The sequence below is a fragment of the Moschus berezovskii genome, chromosome 16 (assembly GCF_049115385.1).
Source record: "Moschus berezovskii isolate FMDL1 chromosome 16, NW_MosBer_1.0, whole genome shotgun sequence".
NCBI classification, from domain to species: domain Eukaryota; kingdom Metazoa; phylum Chordata; class Mammalia; order Artiodactyla; family Moschidae; genus Moschus; species Moschus berezovskii.
The window spans coordinates 11,871,991-11,897,070 of NC_142475.1; the positions used below are offsets into that span (position 1 = coordinate 11,871,991).

General features: G+C 40.5%; 1 protein-coding gene across 5 annotated transcripts in view; it reads right to left on the minus strand.

The window, feature by feature from the left end:
- Positions 1 to 941: 941 nt before the first annotated feature.
- Positions 942 to 25,080, minus strand: part of LOC129560125 (DNA repair and recombination protein RAD54B) — a 110,347-nt gene continuing 86,208 nt past the window's right edge. For 3 of the 5 annotated variants that reach the window (XM_055432041.2, XM_088844668.1, XM_088844667.1), the window contains 6 exons: positions 24,605 to 24,895; positions 18,608 to 18,783; positions 13,286 to 13,547; positions 11,720 to 11,786; positions 11,335 to 11,532; positions 943 to 2,368 (listed from right to left, as the gene is read on the minus strand). In XM_055432041.2, the coding sequence (XP_055288016.2) occupies positions 2,151 to 2,368; positions 11,335 to 11,532; positions 11,720 to 11,786; positions 13,286 to 13,547; positions 18,608 to 18,783; positions 24,605 to 24,895 (1,212 nt within the window). In that variant the 3' untranslated portion in view covers positions 943 to 2,150. Of the gene's footprint in view, positions 2,369 to 11,334; positions 11,533 to 11,719; positions 11,787 to 13,285; positions 13,548 to 18,607; positions 18,784 to 24,604; positions 24,896 to 25,080 lie in introns of all 5 variants that reach the window. The other 2 variants (XM_088844670.1, XM_088844669.1) reach the window with 1 other exon arrangement.

Sequence of the window (25,080 nt, forward strand, 5' to 3'; positions counted from 1 at the left end):
CTATCTATTGTATCCTTGGAAATATATTAATCACATATAGAGAAAATAAGTAGTAGCCTTTGATTTAACCACATCAGATCTTAAGTTAATAAATTCCTTTCTTGCAGCTCACTACACCTTTGCCTTATAGGAATGTAACTTTGTCATGTGTCTAGCACCTGACTTTAGGAAAATCACCTTAAAAGAATATAAGACTTTTTCTAACTAACTAACCTTTGTTAGGAGAGAGGGCCATAAACTGTTAGCAGGCCTCCTGGCCAGAAGATGATGTAAACCACCTAAAACTTTTGTATATCACGAGACATACAAAAATAAGCCCTGATCCTGATAAGGGTCAAGACTGCTGACCCCGCGTGATTTTGGCATGACTCTATACCTCCCTTTCTGTATTTTTTATGTGCACAACTTAGGGTATAAAAGCAGCACTGGAAAATAAAGTTTTGGGCCTTGCTCACTGAAGCTTGGTCTCCCCGTGTCGTTCTTTCTCTTTTTCCGTCCTTTTCTCTATTCTCCTTTTTCTGGTTGAGATCCTTGGAGCGCTGGGCCCTCTGAGTTTACTTATCTGCCTGGGCTTCTAAGACCCACTCGAGGGGGTGCCATGGTGGGGTGCCTCCAGTGATTCTAGAGGGTGCCTGCGGCCTACGTAAACAGAGCAAACCCCGTGCTGGGGTTTTATTGGTTTCCTGCGTAAACCAAGGAATCATCAGCCCCTGTCTCTCTCTCTCTCTTTCTCTCTCTCTCTCGCTGACGCTGACGCTGTTCATCCCGAGGATACCCTGGGCCATATCGAGGCTGGTCCCCAATAATTAACACAGACAATAATGCAACTAGTCTCTTACCTTTTTAAAAAGATTTTATACCTGAGAATAATGTGATACAAGATACATACTGAAGACAGTTTTATATGTTAAGCCTCACATAAGAAGCCTATACACAGAGTCCAGAAATACCATTTTTTGCTTTTTATTAGTTGATTACTTCCTTTCTAACAAACTTGGTCCCCAAAATGCCAGTTCATGAATCATAGACGTACAAATGCCCAGGCGTGCATATGTGTGCATGTTTAGTCACTCAGTCATGTCCAACTCTTTGCGATCCCATGGAGTGTAGCCCACCAGGCTTCTCTGTCCATGGGGATTCTCCAGGCAAGAATACTGGAGTGGGTAGCCTTTCCCTTCTTCAATTCTTCCCAACCCAGCAATCGAACTGGGGTCTCCTGCATTGCCAGTGGATTCTTTACCATCTGAGCTACTAAGGAAGCCCACAAACGCCCAGGCATGGCACTACAGATCTAAAGAACTCAGATCTGATGATAATTGAGTCCTAACTCAAAACCTCAAGACCATATTCAGTCTAAAAGAAATTTCCCTAAAAGGAATCAAAAGCTGATTATAGGAGCCCTAACTGGAGATTCAATGAGTAATTCCTTTCTCTTTGCAGACTTCAGTCTTGTAAAGCTTGCTTTGTACATTAATGTCAACAATTACCTCAGAAACCTTTGGCATGATGGTAGCTGAACCATGGTCCAGTGTATGCACAATGCTTGGTGGACATGGCTTTACAGACCGCGTGTCAGTCCCCTAGGAGTCAGAGGCCCCAGATTAGAAACCAGTGCTCTGAAGTGTCCAACGCTCCTCCCCATCCTGCCACAACCTACACACCATTCTCACCCAAACTGCCCTGCAGTAACTACTGCATCACATCTTCAGCATCTGTAAGCCTAATCTCTCATTCTCTTTCTCCTTTGAGCTATAGTTTAAACTTATCAAAGTTTGCAATTGTCTCCCACATCTACGGCTACAATTCCTAATCGATTTAGCTTTCCCAAAGACAAGAAACTGGGCATTTTACTTTTTAATATTCCTTATGAAAATTCTTTAGAAAGCACTTAATAAAGTGTACAAATTATGGAATTATTGATAAGCAATTATAGGATGATAGAAGTATGTCTTTAATGTTTCAATATTTAGGAACATATACAAAACATTAAACAAGTCAGTTTTGACTACCGTATCAAAACTATAATACAGCGTGCAACAAAATATAGTATTATAATTAAAATAATTCTATTTATTTTCCAAAAGTACATTTACTTACTAGATTAACCTTTTAAAGGGGGAAGCAAAATAACGTCATAAAGTAATATTTCATTATATAGCAATAGTTTGATTGGTTATATTTTGAAAAAAGAATGATACATTTTCTCTTATTCTTTCAAGAAAAGGATCTGTAACATTTAAATGGTCTCCAGGAAAATGTTTCCACTGCTTCAGTTGAGACATGGAGAGGGGTTTCAGGGAAGCAGACTTCTGCTGATGTGGACCAAGCTGACAATTTCTAGACACGGGGAGTTTTTCCAGTGAATCACCTGAAATAAGTAAAACAATACGAAAATCCTTAGGCCAATCAATACTCTATTATATACAACACTTTTTTATTATATAATGAGCTTGTGTGATTTATTACATTTGATTACCATAGTTCATGTTAAGATGAGCAAATTCAATTAATTCATTCCTTCTACAAATATTTATAAATTGTTTATTATGTGCTAACTTGAGCAAAGAGGGCCAAAATGGTCAACAAAAATAGACATGGCCTCAGACTTCAAGGACCTTATGATCTAACAAGAGAACTACACATTAAACAAATAACCATCCAGAGAAATAGATGTATTATAGGTCCACAATTTCTTATCTAAAAGCCTGTGGGGCCAGATAGGTTTCCAAATTTAGAATATAATTGTAACAACGTGGTATAACACTCCATAATCAAACTCATTAATCAGCTACAGCAATAACAGTTGTACAAAAGAGATTAAAGACCATCGATAAATTCACATAAATTTAGCTAAGGTTTCTGCCACCAAATAAGATTGTTGCAAATTTATGAAAGTGAAGTGAAAGTCACTTAGTCGTGTCCGACTCTTTGCTACCCCATGGACTATATATATAGTCCATGGAATTCTCCAGGCCAGAATACTGGAGTGGGTAGCGTTTCCCTTCTCCAGGGGATCTTCCCAACCCAGGGATCAAACCCAGGTCTCCTGCATTGCAGGCAAATTCTTTACCGGCTGAGCCGCAAGGGAAGGTGAGGGGCAGGGGGGTGGGGGGACAACTTTTGGTCTTTCAAGCTTTCTAGATTTCAAAACTGGAAATAAGGAACTAGGGAGCCACATTACAAATAGAGCTAAGGGTATGAAGCTAAGACAGAGAGGGCTATCAGCACGTATAACAGGAGAAGCTGACCTGTGTTACTAAGATCTGAAGGATGACAGAGTGGCCACAATGGTAAAGTAGGAAGACCCTGAGCTCGCCTTCTCCCACGGGCACACCAAAAGTATGACTATGGAATTGTTACAAATTTCAACTTTCTATGAGAGGGATGTGAAGACCAACAGAAGAGATGTTCCACAATTAAAGACAGAAGGAACTACAAGGAGATGGGCAGGAGAGGCAGAGACGCAGTCAGGACCCACACCCCGGGCAGGTGACCCACAAACAGGAGGATAATCACAACTGCAGAGGTTCTCCCCAAGGAGCAAGGGGCCTGGGGCCACACCAAGCTCTCCAGCCTGGGGGTCCTGCACAGGGAAGATGAGCCCCCAAAACATCTGGCTTTGAAGACCAGAGGGAATTTGCATATGGGAAAGCCAGAGGACTATAGGAAATAGAGACTCCACACTCAAAAGGCTCACGCAAAATGTCACATGCTCCCAGTCCTAGGGCAGAGGCAGTGATTTGAAAAGAACTGGTGTCAGACCCACTTGCTGACCTTGGAAAGCCTCTTGGAGAAGCAGGAGCCAACTGGCTGTTTCCCCTGGGAACAGCCATTCTGGGGAGCTCATTCTTCCCACAAGGGCACTGATGCTGGCGAGCACCATTTTCAAGTTCTCCCTCTAGCCGAGCAGAACCAGGGACCCACCTACCCACCAGCAAGCCAACACCAGTCCCAGAAACCACAGGCCGAGTCGCTAGACAAGAACATGGCCCCACCCACCAGTAGGCCAGCACTCCCTCTATGACCGTCTGGGGCACACAGCAGCACAACCAGGACGTCATACCGCCAGTGAATGGGCTGGAGCCACCACATGAGGCAAGTCTGGCAGCCAACCAGGCCAGGGACCGGCCTCACCTCCCAGGGCACCCACTCTGTCTGTCCCACCACAACAGAAGGAGCCATGCAGCCCCCAGAGGGGGCACCCGACATACAGCTATAGTGACCAGAGGCGAGTGCACTGAGGGGCCCCACTGCGTGTCTCCTACACAAGGCTACTTCTCCAAGATCAGGAAAAATCCAACATATTTAATACACAAAAATAAACACAGAGGCAAAATGAGGAGACAGAAGAATACATTCCAAACAAAGAAATAAGATGAAACCCCAGAAGGAGCACTAAGAGAAGTAGAGATAAGCTGCTGCTGCTGCTGCTAAGTCACTTCAGTCGTGTCCGACTCTGTGTGACCCCATAGATGGAAGCCCACCAGGCTCCCCCATCCCTGGGATTCTCCAGGCAAGAACACTGGAGTGGGTTGCCATTTCCTTCTCCAATGTGTGAAAGTGAAAAGTGAAAGTGAAGTCGCTCAGTCGTGTCCAACCCTTAGCGACCCCACGGACTGCAGCCTACCAGGCTGCTCCATCCATGGGATTTTCTAGGCAAGAGTACTGGGGTGGCTTGCCATTGCCTTCTCCAAGAGATAAGCAATCAACCCAATAAAGAGTTCAAGATAAAGATGCGCAACAAACTCAGGAGATGAACAGTGAGAGAAATGGTATGGACCTAACAGAAGCAGAAGATATTAAGAAGAGGTGGCAAGAATACACAGAAGAACTGTACAAAAAAGAGCTTCACGACCAAGATAGTCATGATACCGTGATCACTGACCTAGAGCCAGACATCTTGGAATGTGAAGTCAAGTGGGCCTTAGAAAGCATCACTACGAACAAAGCTAGTGGTGGTGATGGAATTCCAGTTGAGCTATTTCAAATCTTGAAAGATGATGCTGTGAAAGTACTGCACTCAATATGCCAGCAGATTTGGAAAACTCAGCAGTGGCCACAGGACTGGAAAAGTCTTCATTCCAATCCCAAAGAAAGGCAATGCCAAAGAATGCTCAAACTACTGCACAATTGCACTCATCTCACATGCTAGTAAAGTCATGCTCAAAATTCTCCAAGCCAGGCTTCAGCAATATGTGAACCGTGAACTCCCAGATGTTCAAGTAGGTTTTAGAAAAGGCAGAAGCACCAGAGAGCAAATTGCCAACATCCGCTGGATCATGGAGAAAGCAAGAGAGTTCCAGAAAAACATCTATTTCTGCTTCATTGACTATGCCAAAGCCTTTGACTGTGTGGATCACAATAAACTGTGGAACATTCTGAAAAAGATGGGAATACCAGACCACCTGACCTGCCTCTTGAGAAACCTGTATGCAGGTCAGGAAGCAACAGTCAGAACTGGACATGGAACAACAGATTGGTTCCAAATAGGAAAAGGAGTACGTCAAGGCTGTATATTGTCACCTTGCTTATTTAACTTATATGCAGAGTACATCATGAGGAACACTGGGGTGGAAGAAGCACAAGCTGGAATCAAGATTGCTGGGAGAAATATCAATAATCTCAGATATGCAGATGACACTACCCTTATGGCAGAAAGTGAAGAGGAACTCAAAAGCCTCTTGATGAAAGTGAAAGAGGAGAGTGAAAAGGTTGGCTTGAAGCTCAACATTCAGAAAACTAAGATCATAGCATCTGGTCCCATCACTTCATGGGAAATAGATGGAAAAACAGTGGAAACAGTGTCAGACTTTATTTTTTTGGGCTCCAAAATCACTGCAGCTGCTGATTGCAGCCATGAAATTAAAAGACGCTTACTCCTTGGAAGGAAAGTTATGACCAACCTTGATAATATATTAAAAAGCAGAGACATTACTTTGCCAACAAAGGTCCGTCTAGTCAAGGCTATGGTTTTTCCTGTGGTCATGTACGGATGTGAGAGTTGAACTGTGAAGAAAGCTGATAGCCGAAGAATTGATGCTTTTGAACTGTGGTGTTGGAGAAGACTCTTGAGAGTCCCTTGTACCGCAAGGAGATCCAACCAGTCCATTCTAAGGGAGATCGATCCTGGGTGTTCATTGGAAGGACTGATGCTAAAGCTGAAACTGCAATACTTTAGCCACCTCATGCGACGAGTTGACTCACTGGAAAAGACTCTGATGCTGGGAAAGGTTGGGGGCGGGAGGAGAAGGGGACGACCGAGAATGAGATGGCTGGATGGCATCACCGACTCTGTGGACATGAGTTTGAGTGAACTCCGGGATTTGGTGATGGACAGGGAGGCCTGGCGTGCTGTGATTCATGGGGTCACGGAGAGTAGGACACGACTGAGCGACTGAACTGAACTGAAGAAATGGATGAACCAAACAGAGCAGAAGCTACAAAGGCTGAGGCTGCTCTGAGAATCCAGGAGACAGTAGAAAGTACTGACCTCGAAAGTACTGACCTCGAAAGTACTGACCAAAAAAACAGAACATTAAAAACCCTGTCAACTAGAACTGTACACCCAGCAAAGATGGAATTTAAGAAAGAGAAAAAACACTTTGAAAAATAAAATACTGAGAGACTTAACCACTAATCGACCCTTGTTCGGGGACAAAACAAAAAATGAAAAGACAGTAGAAATGAATCAAAATATATCAGTAATTATAATTAAAGTAAACAGACTGAATGCTCTAGTTAAAAGAAAACATCAGACTGGATAAAAAAAGAAAATCCAGGCTCATGCTATTTAAATGAGAGTTACCTAAAACATAAGGATACAGAAAGATTCAATGGAAAAAAATGTATCAGATAAACATTAACAATGAGAAAGTCAGTGTAATATATTAACATAACACAAAATGAAAGCAAAAGACATTAGGGATAAAGCAATCCCTACATAATAAAAATATAAATAATGATAAAATAAATAATAATGAAAAAATTCCACAAACAACATATAAAATATATAAAGCAAAAATTGACAGAACAATGAGAAACAGGCAAATTCTCTGTCATACTATAAAATTTTAATGTATTTCTTTCAATAACAGACACATCTAACAAAGAATTAGGTTATTAACAGAAAAATGGACAAATGTTATGAACAGGTGGTTCACATTAAAAAAATACAGCTCTTAACCATAGAAAAACATTCTCAACTTCACTCATAACAGAAAATTAAATTAAAACTAGACAAACAAGCCATTTTTTACTCTCAGATTGGCAAAAACCCAAACATTTGATAATCCTAAATTAGGAAAGCTGTGGGGAAATAGTATACTGCTGGTGGGGTATAAACAATACAACCTCCCCTCCAGAGGAGGGCACCTTAGCGGGACCTATCAAATGACAAATGCACATATTCTCTGACAGAGCAGCACTGATGATTAACCTTACAGAGATATTTGAACGCATGGAAAAGATGTATGAATGAAGATGCATACTGACTGGAAAGAACCTAATTACACAGCTGTGAGGTTAGATGAATAAACTACGGTCTGTTTGTTCAATGGAGGATTATATAACTGAGGGGGAGAAAAGACTGAGGAAACTCTTTCTGTAATGATAAAGAAGGGTTTCCCTGGTGGCTCAGAGGTTAAAGCGTCTGCCTCCAATGCGGGAGACCCAGGTTCGATCCCTGGGTCAGGAAGATCCCCTGGAGAAGGAAATGGTAACCCACTCCAGTATTCTTGCTTGGAGAATCCCATGGACGGAGAAGCCTGGTAGGCTACAGCCCATGGGGTCGCATAGAGTCAGACACGACTGAGCGACGGAACGGAACGGAACGATAAAGAAAGATCCTGAGGTATACTATGAAATGGAAAAGGGACAGAAGGCACAGAACCATACACACACTACACTATCCCTTACGGGGGCACAGGAGAACTGGGCAGTAATATTTATTCAGAGTTCCTTGCACACGCATAAAAATACATCTAGAAGGATACACAAAAAACCAGTAACAGTGGTTTCCTATAGGGTAGCAGGACTAGAAACTAGACAGATGAGGGCATTACAGGAGGAAATGTTTCCACCATATACATTTTATACTTTCAGATAGCTTTCATATGTAAACGTTATCAATTTTCCAGTTAATTTAAATCTTTAAAATAAGAAAAAACTAATTTGGTAACAGAAACTTTGACTAATATGGCAGAACTCTAAACTAAGTAATTGAGAGAATACAAATGATTTTCATGCAAAAGAGAAACATTTACTAACAGAACACACCAGGCCACACACCAAGTCTCTATAGTTACCAAAGAATCAATATCATGCAGACCATACTTGGAACTACAGTGCAGTAACCAGAATTCAATAACAAAAACTAAAATACATTTTAAAATATACTTTTAAATATCTCATGAGCCAAAGAAGAAATCATAATGGAAAATAAAAAATATTTAGAACTGAAAAATAAAAAGACAGCATTTCAAAATTATGAGATTCAGCTTAGTAGAATATTTACAGCCTTAATACCCATTTCAGAAAAAAAGACTGAAAGTTATCAGGCTAAGGATTCAACTTTAGAAAATGAGGAAAAGAATTAGATAAATACAGGGCAAAAGAAAAGAAATAATTAGAGTAGAAATCACTAAAATGGAAAAAAAATAGAGGAGATTGACTGTATAAATTATTTCATGCTAGTCTTATACAGTTTCACCTCTTAAACTCATCTCAATACAATTATCAAGTGACTTCCAACTTCCGGACACTGCTTGCTCAAGTACTACTCTAAATCGAGTTCCTATCTGAATGGTGTTCATTCTGGAGGGTTGACACTTCCAGCCTCACTGAAGCAGCACAGGCAGTGTGTGAAGTACTAAGAAGCATGGTGGCTTATGCGTACCGTCCAGAAAGTATGACCTCATTAGGAATAAGCTGTACACAAATAAACAGCAGGATTAGCCTGCCAAGTGTTTGTGTGTGTGTGAAACAGAAACAAGGATTAAAAACATTTCTCTCATTCTTAAATCATTATCATCAGGAATTGAAAGATTCTTACTAAATAAGTCAAATTTTCTCCCAACTGATTCTGAAATAAGCTAAATTAAGAGAACTAATAGGGTTCTAATTAAAACTTTCTCTCCTAGAGTAATGGAAATAAAAACAAAAACAAACAAATGGGACCTAATTGAAAGTAAAAGGAAACTATAAACAAGATGAAAAGACAACCCTCGGAATGTTAGAAAATAATTGCAAATGAAGCAACTGACAAAGGATTAATCTCCAAAATATACAAGCAGTTCATGCAGCTCAGTATCAGAAAACAAACAATCGAATCAAAAATATGGGTGGAAGACTTAAACGCACATTTCTCCAAAGAAGACATACAGATAGCCAACAAACACATGAAAAGATACTCAACATTCAGTTCAGTTCAGTCGCTCAGTCATGTCCGACTCTCCGCGACCCCATGAATCACAGCACGCCAGGCCTCCCTGTCCAACACCAACTCCCGGAGTTCACTCAAACTCATGTCCACAGAGTCGGTGATGCCATCCAGCCATTTCATTCTCGGTCGTCCCCTTCTCCTCCCGCCCCCAACCTTTCCCAGCATCAGAGTCTTTTCCAGTGAGTCAACTCGTCGCATGAGGTGGCCAAAGTATTGCAGTTTCAGCTTTAGCATCAGTCCCTCCAATGAACACCCAGGATTGATCTCCTTTAGAATGCACTGGTTGGATCTCCTTTCAGTACAAGGGACTCTCAAGAGTCTTCTCCAACACCACAGTTCAAAAGCATCAATTCTTCGGCGATCAGCTTTCTTCACAGTCCAACTCTCACATCCATACATGACCACGGGAAAAACCATAGCCTTGACTAGACGGACCTTTGTTGGCAAAGTAATGTCTCTGCTTTTTAATATATTATCAAGGTTGGTCATAACTTTCCTTCCAAGGAGCAAGCGTCTTTTAATTTCATGGCTGCAATCAGCATCTGCAGTGATTTTGGAGCCCCAAAAAATAAAGTCTGACACTGTTTCCACTGTTTTTCCATCTATACTGATTATTAAAGAAAGGCAAATCAAAACTACAATGAGATATCACCTCACACTGGTCAGAATGACCATCATCAAAAAATCTACAGACAACAAACGCTGGAGAGGATATGGAGAAAAGGAGTCCTCTTGCACTGTTGGTGGAAAAGCAAACTGATACAGCCACTATTCCTTTAAAAAACTAGGAATAAAACTACCATATGACCCAGCAATCCCACTACAGGCATAAACTTTGAGAAAACCATAATTCAAAAAGACACACGTACCCCAATGTTCCCGGCAGCACTATTTACAAGAGCTAGGACATGGAAGCCACCTAGATGTCCACTGACCTAAAAGAAGTTGTGGCACATGTATACAATGGAATGCTGCTGCTAAATCACTTCAGTCGTGTCCGACTCTGTGTGACCCCATAGACGGCAGCCCACCAGGCTCCCCCGTCCCTGGGATTCTCCAGGCAAGAACACTGGAGTGGGTTGCCATTTCCTTCTCCAATGTGTGAAAGTGAAAGTGAAGTCGCTCAGTCATGTCTGACTCGTAGCGACCCCATGGACTGCAGCCTACCAGGCTCCTCCGTCCATGGGATTTTCTAGGCAAGAGTACTGGAGTGGCTTGCCATTGCCTTCTCCAACAATGGAATGCTACTCAGCCATAAAGAGGAAGAAATCTGAGTCAGCTGAAGTGAGGTGGATGAACCTGAAGCTTGTCACACAGGGTGAAGTTAAGTTAAAGAGAGGAAAATATCGTATATTAATACATACATATGGAATCTAGAAAAACGGTACTGACGAACCTATTTGCAGGACGGGAGCAGAGATGCAGACGTAGAGAACAGACAGTGGACAGAGCTGGGGAAAGGGGGGTGGGTGTGAATTATGAGAGCAGCACGGACAGATGAGCACTGCCATGTGTGAGACAGCTAGGCGGGAAGCAGCTGCAGGGCACAGGCATCTCAGCTGGGTGCTCTGGGATGGCCTGGGGTGGGGCAGGGAGGGGATGAGCCAGAGGCTCAGGAGGCGGGAGTACATGCACACCGATAGTGGAGTCATGTTGTCGCACAGCAGAGACCAACACAGTCTGTAAAGCCATTATCCTCCAATTAAAAAAAAGGGGGGCTGCCAAAAAGAAATTTCTTTTCTCAAATACCCATGTCGCAGCTGCCCTAAGACCTGAAGAAAAAAGAACTAACATATGGAAGTGGTCAATATTTTAGTTATTCTGTTTTTAAATATTTTTAACTGCTCAAGAGAGACCACTTAATTTCATCATAACAGAATTAAAATACAACTAACCTGTATGGTTTTCTCCTGTACATTCACAGTCAAGCAGGTCATGAGTAACGCAATGTGAACTTTCATGCAATGTGAACAAATTTTTAAGCTCTTCCACTGAAAACTGAATATGATCAGATGTCTTGGAAAGGTCTACAACTGCCCCAGAAAGACCTTGCTTACTGATCTGTCTTTGATAGATCTTTTCTTCTATTGTACCTGAAGAGAAAACATTCATTAGATTTCCTTCAGATCTTTACAACTGTCATTTTGGTACGGTAAACTATGTTTATTATTATACTAGCTAACAAAATAATATTCCTGGTACTGAAGCACAGTTTAACACAAAAAACACCTTTATTTACTCAAAGAGAACGCATCTGTTTTCATACGGGAGGCTTACTACCTGTGGTTAGGAGTCTATAAATATGTACAGGGTGCTTCTGACCATCTCGCCAAACTCGAGACATTGCCTGTGGAAAATAAAGGAGAACTCTGAGAGCACAGTAGAAACTAATCACCTTCTCCACATAAGCAACTGGTATGCATAAACTTAAGACTAGGAATTCTAGATTTCACTTACAGCTTCAAAAAACAAAGCCCAGGCATAACTAAGCCTTCTCCATTTCAATTTTTTTTTCCTGAGTTAAAGAAAGGGATGAATGAACATTCGCTATGGTACTGTAAAATAACTACAGGGTGCCATGCAACAGTGGGAGGGTCTATCTGCATCGAAAAAAAAAAATGGGATAGCAAGTTTGGGAAGTAAGAATGCAAAGAACCAAGGATAGCATGGCCATGGAAGGTTTATTCTCAGTCCAAAAGGCTAATGATTCACCTCTAAGGAACCCTAGGATACCTGCAATCAGCTCAGACTCTAGGCAAATCCCTGAGGTTTTAAGATTTATCAGTGATACTATTTAGTAAAAGGTTTATGTTCAAACCCTGAATATGCCAAAGAAATTTATGGCCTTCAACCAGCTTGTGGAAGCCCCTGGAATATCATGCCTGATAAAAGCATCTTAGGTTACCTGGGGTCTTGGTCCACACCAAGCTGTTTATGCTAATGATGTGATTTAGGTGAGGACTTGGGCCAGTCTGACCTTTGCAGAGGCTAATCACACAGGTATCCGTGCCTACATGACCAACCTCCAGCAAAAAGTCTAGACATCAAGGCTCAGGTGAACTTCTCTGGTTGACAAAATTCCATGGGTGTTGTCACTCACTGATGCTGGGAAAATTAAGTGTTGTCCATACAATTCCACAGGGAAAGGAAAACTGGAAGCTTGTACCTGGTCTCTCCTGGATTCTGCCCTGTGTACCTTTCACCTGATTTTACTCTGTTTCCTTTCACTGTAATGAACCCTAACTTGAATATAACTGCTTTTCTTGATTCTGTGAGTTCTTCTAGTGAATCACTGAACCTAAGGGTTATCTCCCGGCCCCCTAACACAGCTACCAGGTGAGGTGCAAATCTATAGGTAGAAACTTCAAAATCTGTCAAGATGGACTGTACTCTGAAGAAAACCAAAGGCTGCTTCTGAAATATTTTCCTAAGTAAAATAATTTTATATCTTCACTATACCCTGCACAAACACCGATCATGGCACCTGTAACACCTTACTGTCCTCCCCTGATGATCATGAGCATCCTGAAGGCCCAACTAACTACAGAGTCAAGTAGGGCCTGGAGACATATAGGTTTGGGTATGAATGCTGGCTCTGCCTCTTACAAGCTATGTGATCTGGAACAAGCTTCCATACCTCCATCTACAAAACAGCATACAACACGCACACTTGTAGGACTACTGTGAGGACTGAATAGATGTAAAGCATTTAGCAGAATGCCTGATACAAAATAAGGACTGGATATGCAGCAGTTCTTATACTTCATCATCACCCTCATGTCCCCACAGGCACCGTATCCCCCTTCGGCATTTTATAATGTTTGTTTAATACAGAAACAGTCCTACCTGGATGTCAGTAGCTGGATTCCAATCAATGTCATAGAGGATTAAGTGAGATCCTCCAATAAGGTTAAGCCCCACACCACCAGCTTTTGAACTTAACAAAAAAATAAAATCAGAAGAGTATTTACTATTAAAGTCATCAACAATTTGTTGCCTTTGAGAGATTGGGGTCTGTCCATCAAGTCTTGTATAAGCATATCCATGACGCTTGCAGACTTCTTGTAAAATATCCAAGGTTCGTGTATAGTTGGATACCAACACGACTCTGTCAATCAAAAAGAAAGAATCTTCATATACAACTTGGAAGCAGTATTAGATTGTTTTAATTAGATAAAAATACTAATATTATCACTGATATTTATAGAATATCCAACAGAACTTTGTATAATTAAAACATAGATTCTCTTTCAAATTCCATTTTAAAGTCAATATCTAAGAGGGAATTCCCCGGCAGTCCAGTGGTTAGGACTTTGTGCTTTCACTGCCAAAAGCATGGGTTCAATCCCTGGTTGGGGAGCTGGGATCCCACAAGGCACATGGTATGGCAAAAAAAAAAAGAAATCTAAGAGACTTTCAGTATAAAGATAATGGAGTAAACACCTTTCTGCTTTCATTACCTTTCTTAAGTCACCCTAAGAATAGCAGAATAAGAAACAGAAACACAAACTCTATCTTTGATGAAACAAGGAGAGATTTATATATGAAAACAGAGACTAGTGGAATGGTGACCCGTTTAGGAGTGAAACCTAAGTGCCCAAAGAGGGATATACAAGTTCATACACACAATCACATCTTATAAAGGCAGCGCAGAAGGAAGGGGTTTAGACTGCAGCTATTACAAGAGCAAAGGTAAGTGGAACCCAGGTCCTACTCCCATGAAGCTAGTTGACTTCTCTTTCTCAACTAGAATTCTTATTCTCTGTGGAAAGTAAATCAAAGAAACGTGGACCAGGGAGCTCTAGAAGGCAGAGATATAGCAATAAACCAAAACCCAAGTCTGCGTTTCTCATGGCTCTCATCCTCTAGCAGGCTAGCCCAGGCTTATTCGCATGGTGACAAAAAGGTTCCCGGAACCCCAAGGGAGGGCAAGCCCCACTGCACGAGATCTTTTCAAGCCCCCTGTTTTGCCATGTTTGCCAACATCTCAAGTCAGGTGGCTAAGCTCAGAATCAGAATGGGATATCACCCAAAGTTACACCAAAGGAACAAGGATAGAGGGAGGGAGAACTTGAGACCACTGGTTGCAATCTACCAACATTCCTATAAAAAGGATCTGCTTGTACTAGGAACAACATTATTACTACTATTAGTAGTATAGGAAGGACACTCCAGTACTAATATTTCAGTCACTTTTTCCCCTTCCTTTTCAATACTATTGTACGGATGAATAACATTATCCAAACATAGTTTTTCTGATACAACTTTACTGGACTGGAGGAAGTCCGGTTTAGAATATTTTTCCCCAACAAGTTCTTTCTTACAAGACTAGCTGTAGACTAACAGCAACAGGGATTATCTTGGTAAGGAGTCTTGGACAATCCCCTTTAAGAGGTCGAGAGATCCCCCTTCCCCGCCACGTACATACCACTTTCAAATAAGGACAGTATTTTTATGATTACTTTACTGTCCCTAAAAGCAGTTGAAATCTTCAGGCAAGGCTGCCATGTGAGGTAGAATGCAAGGTGTACCCAGCACAAGAGTGTCCAACCAAGATGTATGGGGCTAGAATTCAGAATGAACTCTGCTCACTAGGTTTCAAGCCATGCATGAATGCAACAACCGAGAGGGAAGAGGAACTTTTTAAATTTTGAAGTATCTTTTTAAGAAAGTCCATATAAGGGCCACCATCCAGACAAGTCAGGAGTTCTAATTCATCTGAATGTACACAAAAGCACTGTTGAAGAGTTCAGCCTGGGGACCTAAACCACAGCTACCTGGTTCCAGTTAGTGATAGCACAGGAAATAAAGTGACAGTAATACCATCCCTGAAATCAAACACCGTGAGCAACTTATAGCTACATACTTTAAAGGTTTAGGAGATGCCTGTGCACAGGCAGTTCAGCTGTGGAAAACCTGACCTCTATACCCAACTAGCCATATGAGAAAAAACATAAAAGGCTACAACTCAAGAACAACAACAAAAAAAAACCAACCCAATTAAAAAATGGGCAAAGGATTTGAATAGACATCTTCCAAAGAAAATATACAGTCAACAAGTACATCAAAAGAGGTCCAACATCACTAATTACTGTGTGTGTGTGGGTGCATGTGTGCACTCAGTCACTCAGTTTTGTCCAACTTTTTACAACCCCATGGACCCCACGGGCCTCTGCCAGGCTCCTCTCTACATGGAATTTTCCAGGTAAGAATACTGGTTGCCATTTCCTACTCCAAGAGATCTTTCCAACCCAGGGATCAAACACACATCTCTTACATCTCTTGCATTGGCAGGCAGATTCTTTACCACTGTGCCATTTTGGAAAGCCCCCATTAATTACTAAGGAAATGCAAATTAAAACCAGAATGAGATATCATCTTACACCCATTAGGACATCAAAAACAAAACAGAACATAGCAATACTGGTGAGGCTGTTGAGAAACTAGAATTTTTGTGCACTCTTGGTGAGAATGTAAAATGGTATGGTCACTGCAAAAAAAAAAGAGTATGAAGTTTCCTTAAAAAATTAAAAAGAGAATTATCCTATGATCCAACAACTCTGTTCTGGACATGGATCCAAAGGAATCTAAAAGAAGGTCTCAAAAAGACACTGATACACTCATGTTCATGGCAACATTATTCACAATAGCCAAAAGGTGGAAGCAACCCAACTGTCCTTAGCAGATAAATGGGTAAACAAAATAGCATATACATACAGTGGACTATTATTCAGCCTTAAAAAGGAAAGAAATTCTGACACATGTTAGACCATGGATGAACTTTGAGGACATTACGCTAAGTCGAATAAGCTAGTCATAAAAAGACAAAAGATTGTATGATTTCACTTATATAAGGTACCTACAGTAATCAGATTCATGGAGACAGAAATTAGACAGGTGGTAACACACTAGTATATATAAAATATTATCCAATAAAACATTTTAATCCAACTGTATTAAAGAGTTCATAGAAAGTTTCCTTAGTCACTTTGTTATTATGAAAAAAAGCAAATGACGATATTAATGCTCCAAAGAGGTGAAGCAGACTCCTTGACAATTAAATATAATTACTATTTTGCAAACTTTTCTCTGTATTTTTACGTTCAAAAGTTTGAATTATCTCCTACAAGGATAATTAAGACACAGTCCCTGTACTATAGGTGTTGACAGAAGAGAACTGTTGATTACAGTATAACACGAGAAGAGCTCCATCAGAGGCAGGTACATGACACTAGGGGAGTACAGAAGAGGGGCCGCTAACTCAGTATGAGGCCAGGGGCTTCCAAGAGCAGAAAGCATCTGAGCTGAGTCTTAATGAAGCCAAAGTTGGCCAGAAGCATGAGAAGTGGAGGTACTTCAGGCATAGGAACCTGCAACAGGTAAGAACAGAGGTGAGAAGCAGAGCAAATTATAGGTTCTGTAAATAGATTCTGGTGTAACCTGACAACATGAAAGCGTGAAGGAGTCAAGAGGGATAAGGTTGGAAAAGGAGGCATCTCCCATGTCATGTGCTACAATGTGCTACAGAGTTGAGAAATTTCTGGAAGACGACTGGGAATCTTTGAATGATTTTTAAGAAAACGAGTGATGTGTTCACATTTGTATTTAAAAAATATATACAACTTAGGACATACTGATCGGAGAAGGCAATGGCAAGCCACTCCAGTACTCTTGCCTGGAAAATCCCATGGATGGAGGAGCCTGGTGGGCTGCAGTCCATGGGGTCGCTAGGGGTCGGACACGACTGAGCGACTTCACTTTCACTTTTCACTTTCACACATTGGAGAAGGAAATGGCAACCCACTCCAGTGTTCTTGCCTGAAGAATCCCAGGGACAGGGGAGCCTGGTGGACTTCCATCTATGGGGTCACACAGAGTCGGACATGACTGAAGTGACTTAGCAGCAGCAGCAGCAGGACATACTAATATGCAATGGGATTGAAAGTCAGAGGAACACAGTTTATACGAGACTACCACAACCCAACTGTAATAACAAGAATCAAAACAAAAATCTTGGTGCTGAACAGCAGTAATTAACACAACAGTGTAATCCAACCAGACCTCAAAAATAAATTTTTAAAAATATTTAAAATAAAACTCAAAACAGGTGCTGAAAAAAATCTTGGTACCAGAAAGCAAATGGATTCCTGAGATTAAGAAATAAAACCAACAGAATGTAGTGACTGATGACACTGGGAAAGTGCAGGAGAAAAGTGACTCTGGAACGAAGAAAGCTTTTTCTGTGCGTATGGTACCATTCATCAAGCCAAGGAACAGTGAAAAAAGATTTAGGCTTGCAATGGCAAAGTGATGAAGCTGGCTTGGTACATAAGAAGACTGAGATCCAGACAGATTTAGATTCCATTAAATTGAAGCTTGAACTAGAGATACAGATTTGGAATCAACACTATATGGCTGACAGCTCAAACTAGGAGAAGAGAACTAAGGCAGGAAGGATGTTTAGAGTGAGAAGGAGGCTCAAGAGAATGTCCTCAGGAGTATCAACATTTAAGGACAGAAAAAGAATGATTCTTAAAGAGATAAAGAAGTGACTTAGGGGCTTCCCTGGTCGCTCAGTGGTAAAGAATTCAGCTGCCAAGGTAGGAGACACGGGTTCGATCCCTGATACAGAAAGATCTCACATCCTGTGGAGGAACTAAGCCAGGGCACCACAACTATTGAGCCTCCGCTCTAGAGCCTGGAAGCTACAACCACTGAGCCCACACGCACAGCTGCTGAAGCCCGCACGCCCTAGGGCCCATGTTCCACAAGAGAAGGCACCGCAACGAGAGGAGGCCCTGCTTGCTGCAACTAGAGAAAGCCCGTGCAGCAACGAAGACCCAGCATAACCAAAAATAAACACATTTAAAAACAGAAAATTTAAAAAAAAGAAAGAAACAAGTTAGGTATTACATATCAAAAGATATCTCTAGGGTTTTTTAAATATAGGTATTTACATTTAGTTTCTCTTAGATAAAAACTTATAGGAACATTAGTAATGATAAGTTTATAAAAGACTAAGAGCTGATCATGCCCCCAAAGAAGAAAATAACTTATTTTTAATGTTTTCTTTTTTTCAAAAAGAGGCAGTGAGGGGGGCAGTAAGGACATGGTCTAAGCTGAAATTCCATAAGCATATAGAAGTGGTTTATTAAACTGCCCTCTTACTTTTCAGCAGGACGAAGTTCGCGGATAACGGCTAAGAGCTTTGACAGCACCTGCAGTTTTCCGGACTCTTCCTCAGTAAACATGATCGGGTTGTAATCAGCAGGGAACACATTCATCAAGCCTTCATAGAGATTTCTTTCTTCACTCTCATCCCAAGTTGAGCTGCTTTCTTTTTCCTGTTCAAAAGGATGATTGTCAACCCTGGTTCTTTTTTTTTAGACAGGGAGGAAAAAATGCTAAAATTATGGGTAAAAAAACTGAAGCTTAATAGCTACCTGAAAAGCCCACTCTAATTGTTACGTAAATCTTTAAAGGTCACAGTTTGGCCATGTTTGATTACAGAGCAGTTCTAATGATGTCTCCAAAATGCCTGCTCCCTGAACCCAAGTGCAGTATCATTGCCGATGTGTGACTGAGGGGGAGGCGGGTAGCGAGAAATAAACGGGAGGAAAACAGGGCAGACAGTGCTAGGACATCTATGCTCTCCGAAACCCTGAGGATCCTCATCACTGGTGCCTCGTTTTCTCTCATCCTTCCTTCTCTCCCTGCTATTCCTTTTCTCTCTTGATTTGCAGGCTCACACAGCACCTCCCAGGTGATACTCAACCTCAAACACAATAGTTGACTCAATCTTATCCATTTCTTCTACAAGAAGGACTAATTCTGCCAACACGTTAACAGAGAAATTTACTGTTACAATATTTTGGCTTTTTTACAAAAAGTTTTTGTATATTATTCCAAAGAGATTATCACCACCTCTGAAATTCTCCTGCCAAAACTGACATGTGAACACAAAACTGGAGATTACATTTGTTAATGACTGCATCATTTTTTTAGATTAAATTTCTGGGATTGGCAGTCTCCTCACTCTCTCCCACATTCACCAGATTTATCACTGTTCTTGAAACTTTGTTCAGCCTATGCCCCCTGCCTGGAATGTTCCATCACTTTTTAAATTTTGCCCAATTATCCCACTCCTATAAGCACTTGAGGACCCAATGCAAATTCCACCTGATTACTCATAGACACCTTTTGGGGGCCATTGAGTCTTAAAACTTTATGGCTACACAGTACATTTCAACTCTGAATTTATTTAGTTGTACAATTAATAATTTTTTTTATAATTCCCTAATGCTTTAATGTGTTGTAATCTTTCATTAATAATACTAGAAACATCTTAAGGGCAGTGAATCCTGTGGCATAAAATGCTTGGCACAAAGTACTAATTTTAACTTGGCTTATTCCCAAAACATAGCAATATTTGCATAAAATCACTTGATTAAAAATACTTGGAACCCTAAGATATTTACATAACTGGGATATATATGAGAGGAGAGATGGTTGTTGGCTACTTTGGGTTAGGTTTCCTACACCAATGCCTACACCTTGGCAGGGTTATCAAAGGATGACAGACCCCAGGTCCAATCTACAGCTTTTCATGTTCAGAAACTTGCATATGCTTAAGCTCTAGGAAAATGAGCCATACTAACCAAATTAAGAGACTAAATCAGACTATAAAATATACAAATTTATTGACCTATAAATGAGACCTGCCTATTTAAACCGACTGGTCTATGTATTCTGTCCTATAAACGGTCCATGGGGAAACCAAATTATTAGCACTAAGTTGTCTGGTGAACATTAAACCAAAGTACAAGGGAGATGAATGATCCTAAGGCACAAGAGTTCTTAGCCAGGAGCACATAATCAGAATTACTCGGCGCAGCTTTTTCAGAATCTTCATGACTAGGTCCTACTCTCAGAGAATCTGAACTGGCTCACAAGTGTCTGGAGTGGACAAATGTACTCTTAAGAGCTTCCCTGAAGACTGTAATGTATACTCCTAATTAAGAATCAACTAACAGATAACACCTTTATGCTGAGACAGCCTGACTCATGGAGGTGCATCACAGAGATTTACCAGTTAGACTTCCCAAATCAACTAGACAGGGCAATCTCTTCTCTGACTCTATGCAACCCAATACTCTCCTTATAAGAAGATACACATATATCATATATACGAAGATACACAGAAATATGCAATTCCTGTAAGTTGTAATATTTTTATTGGTTATATCCATGTACATTTCCTGACGAGAAACCCATCATTTTGATTGAACTTGGGAAAAAAATCTAGTTTCAGTTGGAATACATTTATTAAGCCATTGCTTAAAGATTACTTATATATGTGAAAGGCTCATTTCAGTCATTTTTTTTATTGATCCTTACTTGCTATGACGTTAGAGGGACGGTAAATTATGTACCCTATTTGAAGTTTGTAGTATACTCTGCCTATTATTAGTTAAGCAGTACATTCTGGGCCATCGTAGGTTTTTTCTTTTAAGGAAGACTTCTAGCTTCTTTTGTTGCTGGGCATCATGCCAAAGAGTTTAATTTTAATCACTGTGTATAGAATCTGTTCCTTTAAAAGTTGCTTAATAAATTGTTATAATCCTGCTGACTGCAGAGTTATAGAAAGCTGACTTCTCCTATGATAAGCTATGTAAATATAATCCACTGTAGGAATAAACATGGAGAAACGTGACAGAACACTACATCTCCTAAATACATAATTAATGACCTCTGCATAACATAGCACCCACAGGTTTTCTTTTCATTTGTTTGCAAATTATTTTAATGTTTAAAGAAAAAAAAATTAAGGGTGGGTTGGGGATAATAGGGTATTAATAGTTACTGTACAACTTCCATGACCAGGCATTCTTCTAGGTTCTTTCCATATTCTTTCAAGTTGCCCCAATAACATTATCAGGAGGTTATTATTATCTCTGTCTTCCAGTTAAGACAAACTAAGGTTCACAAACATAAGTTGGCCATGGTTAAACTTGCTTTTAGCTAAATAAGTAGTCCAGAAACAGAAATCCAAGAAGGCAAAGTGGTTGTCTGAGGGGACTTTACAAATATCTGAGAAAAGAAGAGAAGCAAAAGGCAAGGGAGAAAGGGAAAGACATACCAAACTGAATGCAGATTTCCAGAGAATAGCAAGGAGAGATAACAAAGCCTTCTTAAGTGAAAAATGCAAACAAACAGTGGAAACCAACAGAATGGGAAAGACTAGAGATCTCTTCAAGAAAACTGGAGCTAGCAAGGGACCATTTCATGCAAAGATGGGCACATAAAGGACAGGAATGGTAAGGACTTAACAGAAGCAGAAGAGATTAAAAAGAAGTGGTAAAAATATACAGAAGAACTATACAAAAAAGGTCTTATATGACCCAGAAAATCACAATGGTGTGGTCCCTCACCTAGAGCCAGACATCCTGGAGTCAAGTGGGCCTTAGGAAGCATCACTACGAACAAAGCTAGTGGTGGTGATGAAATTCCAGGTGAGCTATTTCAAATCCTAAAAGATGCTGCCATCAATATGTCAGCATTTGCTGACCAAGGGGAAAAGGTCAGCTTGCATTCCAATCCCAAAGAAAGGCTATGCCAAAGAATGTTCAAACTATTCTACAATTGCGCTCATTTCACATGCTAACAAAGTTACGCTCAAAATCCTTCAAGTTAGGATTCAACCATAGGTGAACCAAACACTTTCAGAGGTCCAAGCTAGGTTTAGAAAAGGCAGAGGGAAAAGAGCTCAAATTGCCAACATTTGTTGGATCACAGAGAAAACATCTACTTCTGCTTCACTGACTGTGCTAAAGCTTTAACTGCATGGATCACAACAAACTGGAAAATTCTTAAACAGACAGGAATACTAGACTACCTTACCTGTCTCCTGCAAAACCTGTATGCAGGTCAAGAAGAAACAGAACCAGACATGGAACAAAGAACTGGTTCAAAACTGGGAAAGGAGTATGTCAAGGCTGTATACTGTCACGCTGCTTATTCAACTTATATGCAGAGCTGTTGCTGTTGTTCAGTTGCCCAGTCGTGTCTGACTCTTTGTGACCCCATGACTGCAGCACTCCAGGCCTCTCTGTCCCTCACCATCTCCCAAAGTTTGCCCAAGTTCCGTCCATTGCATTGGTGATGCCATCTAGCAATCTCATCCTCTGACACCCTCTTCCCCTTCTGCCCTCAATCTTTTCCAGCATCAGGGACTTTTCCAATGAGTCAGCATCAGACAACCAAAGTATTGGAGTTTCAGCATCAGTCCTTCCAATGTACTTTGCATGATATGCAGAGTACATAATGCAAAATGCAGGGCTGGATGAATCACAAGCTGGAATCAAGATTGCCAGGAGAAATATTAACTACCTGAGATATGCAGATGATACCATTCTCATGGAACAAAGTAAAGAGGAATTAAAGAGCCTCTTGATGAGGGTGAAAGAGAGGAGTGAAAAAGCTAAGAATATTTTAAAAACTAAGATCATGGCATATGGTCCCATTACTTTATGACAAATAGAAGGGGAAAAAGTAGAAACAGTGATGATTTTCTTTTGCTGGGCTCCAAAATCATGGCAGATGGTAACTGCAGCCAGGAAATTAGAAGATGCTTGCTCCTTGGAAAAACAGTTATGACAAACCTAAAGAGTGTATTAAAAAGCAGAGACATCACTTTGCCAACAAAGGTTCATATAGTTAAAACTATGGTTTTTCTGGCAGTCATGTATGGATGTGAGAGTTGGACCATAAAGAAGACTGAGCACCAAAGAATTTCTGCTTTTGAATTATGGTGCTGGAGAAGACTCTTGAGAGTCCCTTGGACTGCAAGGACATCAAACCAGTTAATCTTGAAGGAAATCAGCCCTGAATATTCACTGGAAGGACTGATGCTGAAGCTGAAGCTCCAATACTTTGGCCACCTGATGCAAAGACCTGACTCAATGGAAAAGACCCTGATGCTGAGAAAGACTGAGGGCAGGAGGAGATGGGGGCGACAGAAGATGAGATGGTTAGATAGCATCACTGACTCAATGGACATGAATTTGAGCAAACTTCAGGAAATAGTGAAGGACAGGGAAGCCTGGCATGCTGCAGTCAATGCGGTTGCAAAGAGTTGGACATGACTTAGCAACTATGTAACAACATCAGAGTAGGGACTGATACTTAGTTCCAACTCCAAAACAGAAAGTTCTCACTGTAGCCCAAACTGCCTTATGTTCAAATCCAAATGGACAGCTCAACTATGTAGCTATTAAAAACTGTATTTGTAGAAGGCATCTAATGTAAGGAAATGACTACGATTTATTTAGTTAAAAAAACAGATTTTTAAATAATAAGCATAGCATCATTACAATTTTCTCTAGAAAAAGACTACACATGTGTATCTTTAAGCTCCTATTTTCTCACCAAAAAATGGGGATGGTAATAATACTTATTCCTTAAAATTTTGTGAAGAATAAGTAAAATAATATTTGAAAAATACTTGGTGTTTGATACATGTAAATGTTTAATAAACATCAACTAAGATTATTATTATTAATACCAAATGTGGTTTTCTCTAGCTGAAGAGCTTTACCTCTTTATAACAAATTCCCCAAAGTGGTATTGCCAGGCCACAAGTTACATAAAATTTTAAGGTCTTTGATACACATTGCTAAACTGTCTCCCAGTTAGGCCAATTTGCATTCTAACCAGTAGATGATTTTATTTTCTTCTTTGTGATTTTCACAAATTTCATACAACAATCACGCATTACTTCTATAATGAAGAAAAACTAAATTATTTCTTAATGGTGGATTTTGCATGAGTCAAGCCAAACAAACTGACTGGCTTTATCCCCATAAAATAGGAAGGAAAACCAGGACTTAGCATTAGGAGAGGCACCGGGGGGCTTGGACACAAAACCCAGAAGGAAGACCCTCAAGCCCAGTTCATCCCTCGCTCAGCTCTGCGAATAAGGACACGCTCTGAAGAACAAGCAGAAGCATGGATGAGCTCTAGAGAAGAATCACACCGGAGAGGCTGCACAGCTTTTGGAAAACATACAAATGTAACCTCAGAGAATTAGTCTCATCTGCCCTTTTGGGTTCATATGACATAGAACCCTCAGCTCATATTCCTGACACAGTCTCACACACTACTTACCTTTATTGAGCCGAACAAAAGGCAGGGGTGATTGCACAGTTTTTTAAGAGCTCCGATACATATGAGATGAGAAGTATTTTCCAACAATCCTTGAAGACAGAATCTGACGGCCTGAGAATTTAACAGTTTTCTATAAAGTGCAATCTGTAGGGCTCCTGGTCGGCAAAAGACTACATTCTCAATTTTAGGAGGGAGATATTTATTTATGACTTCTTGGGTTCTTCTAAGGATGAAGAGTCCAGTGAGGCAAGTAAGTTCAGCTGCTCTTTGCTCTCCTAACTCCCTTTCTTCCTATGGAAAAATAGCAGACTTAAAAGTGTTTTAGACAAAAAAATAAATAAATAAATGCAGTTAAAAAGAATATTAAACATTTTATCATGATCAAACATTTACTAATTGCTTCCTTTCAGATTTATTTTAAACAAAAATTATTTTAAATACAGTTTAGAATAGAAAAACCAACAATCATCTCTTTA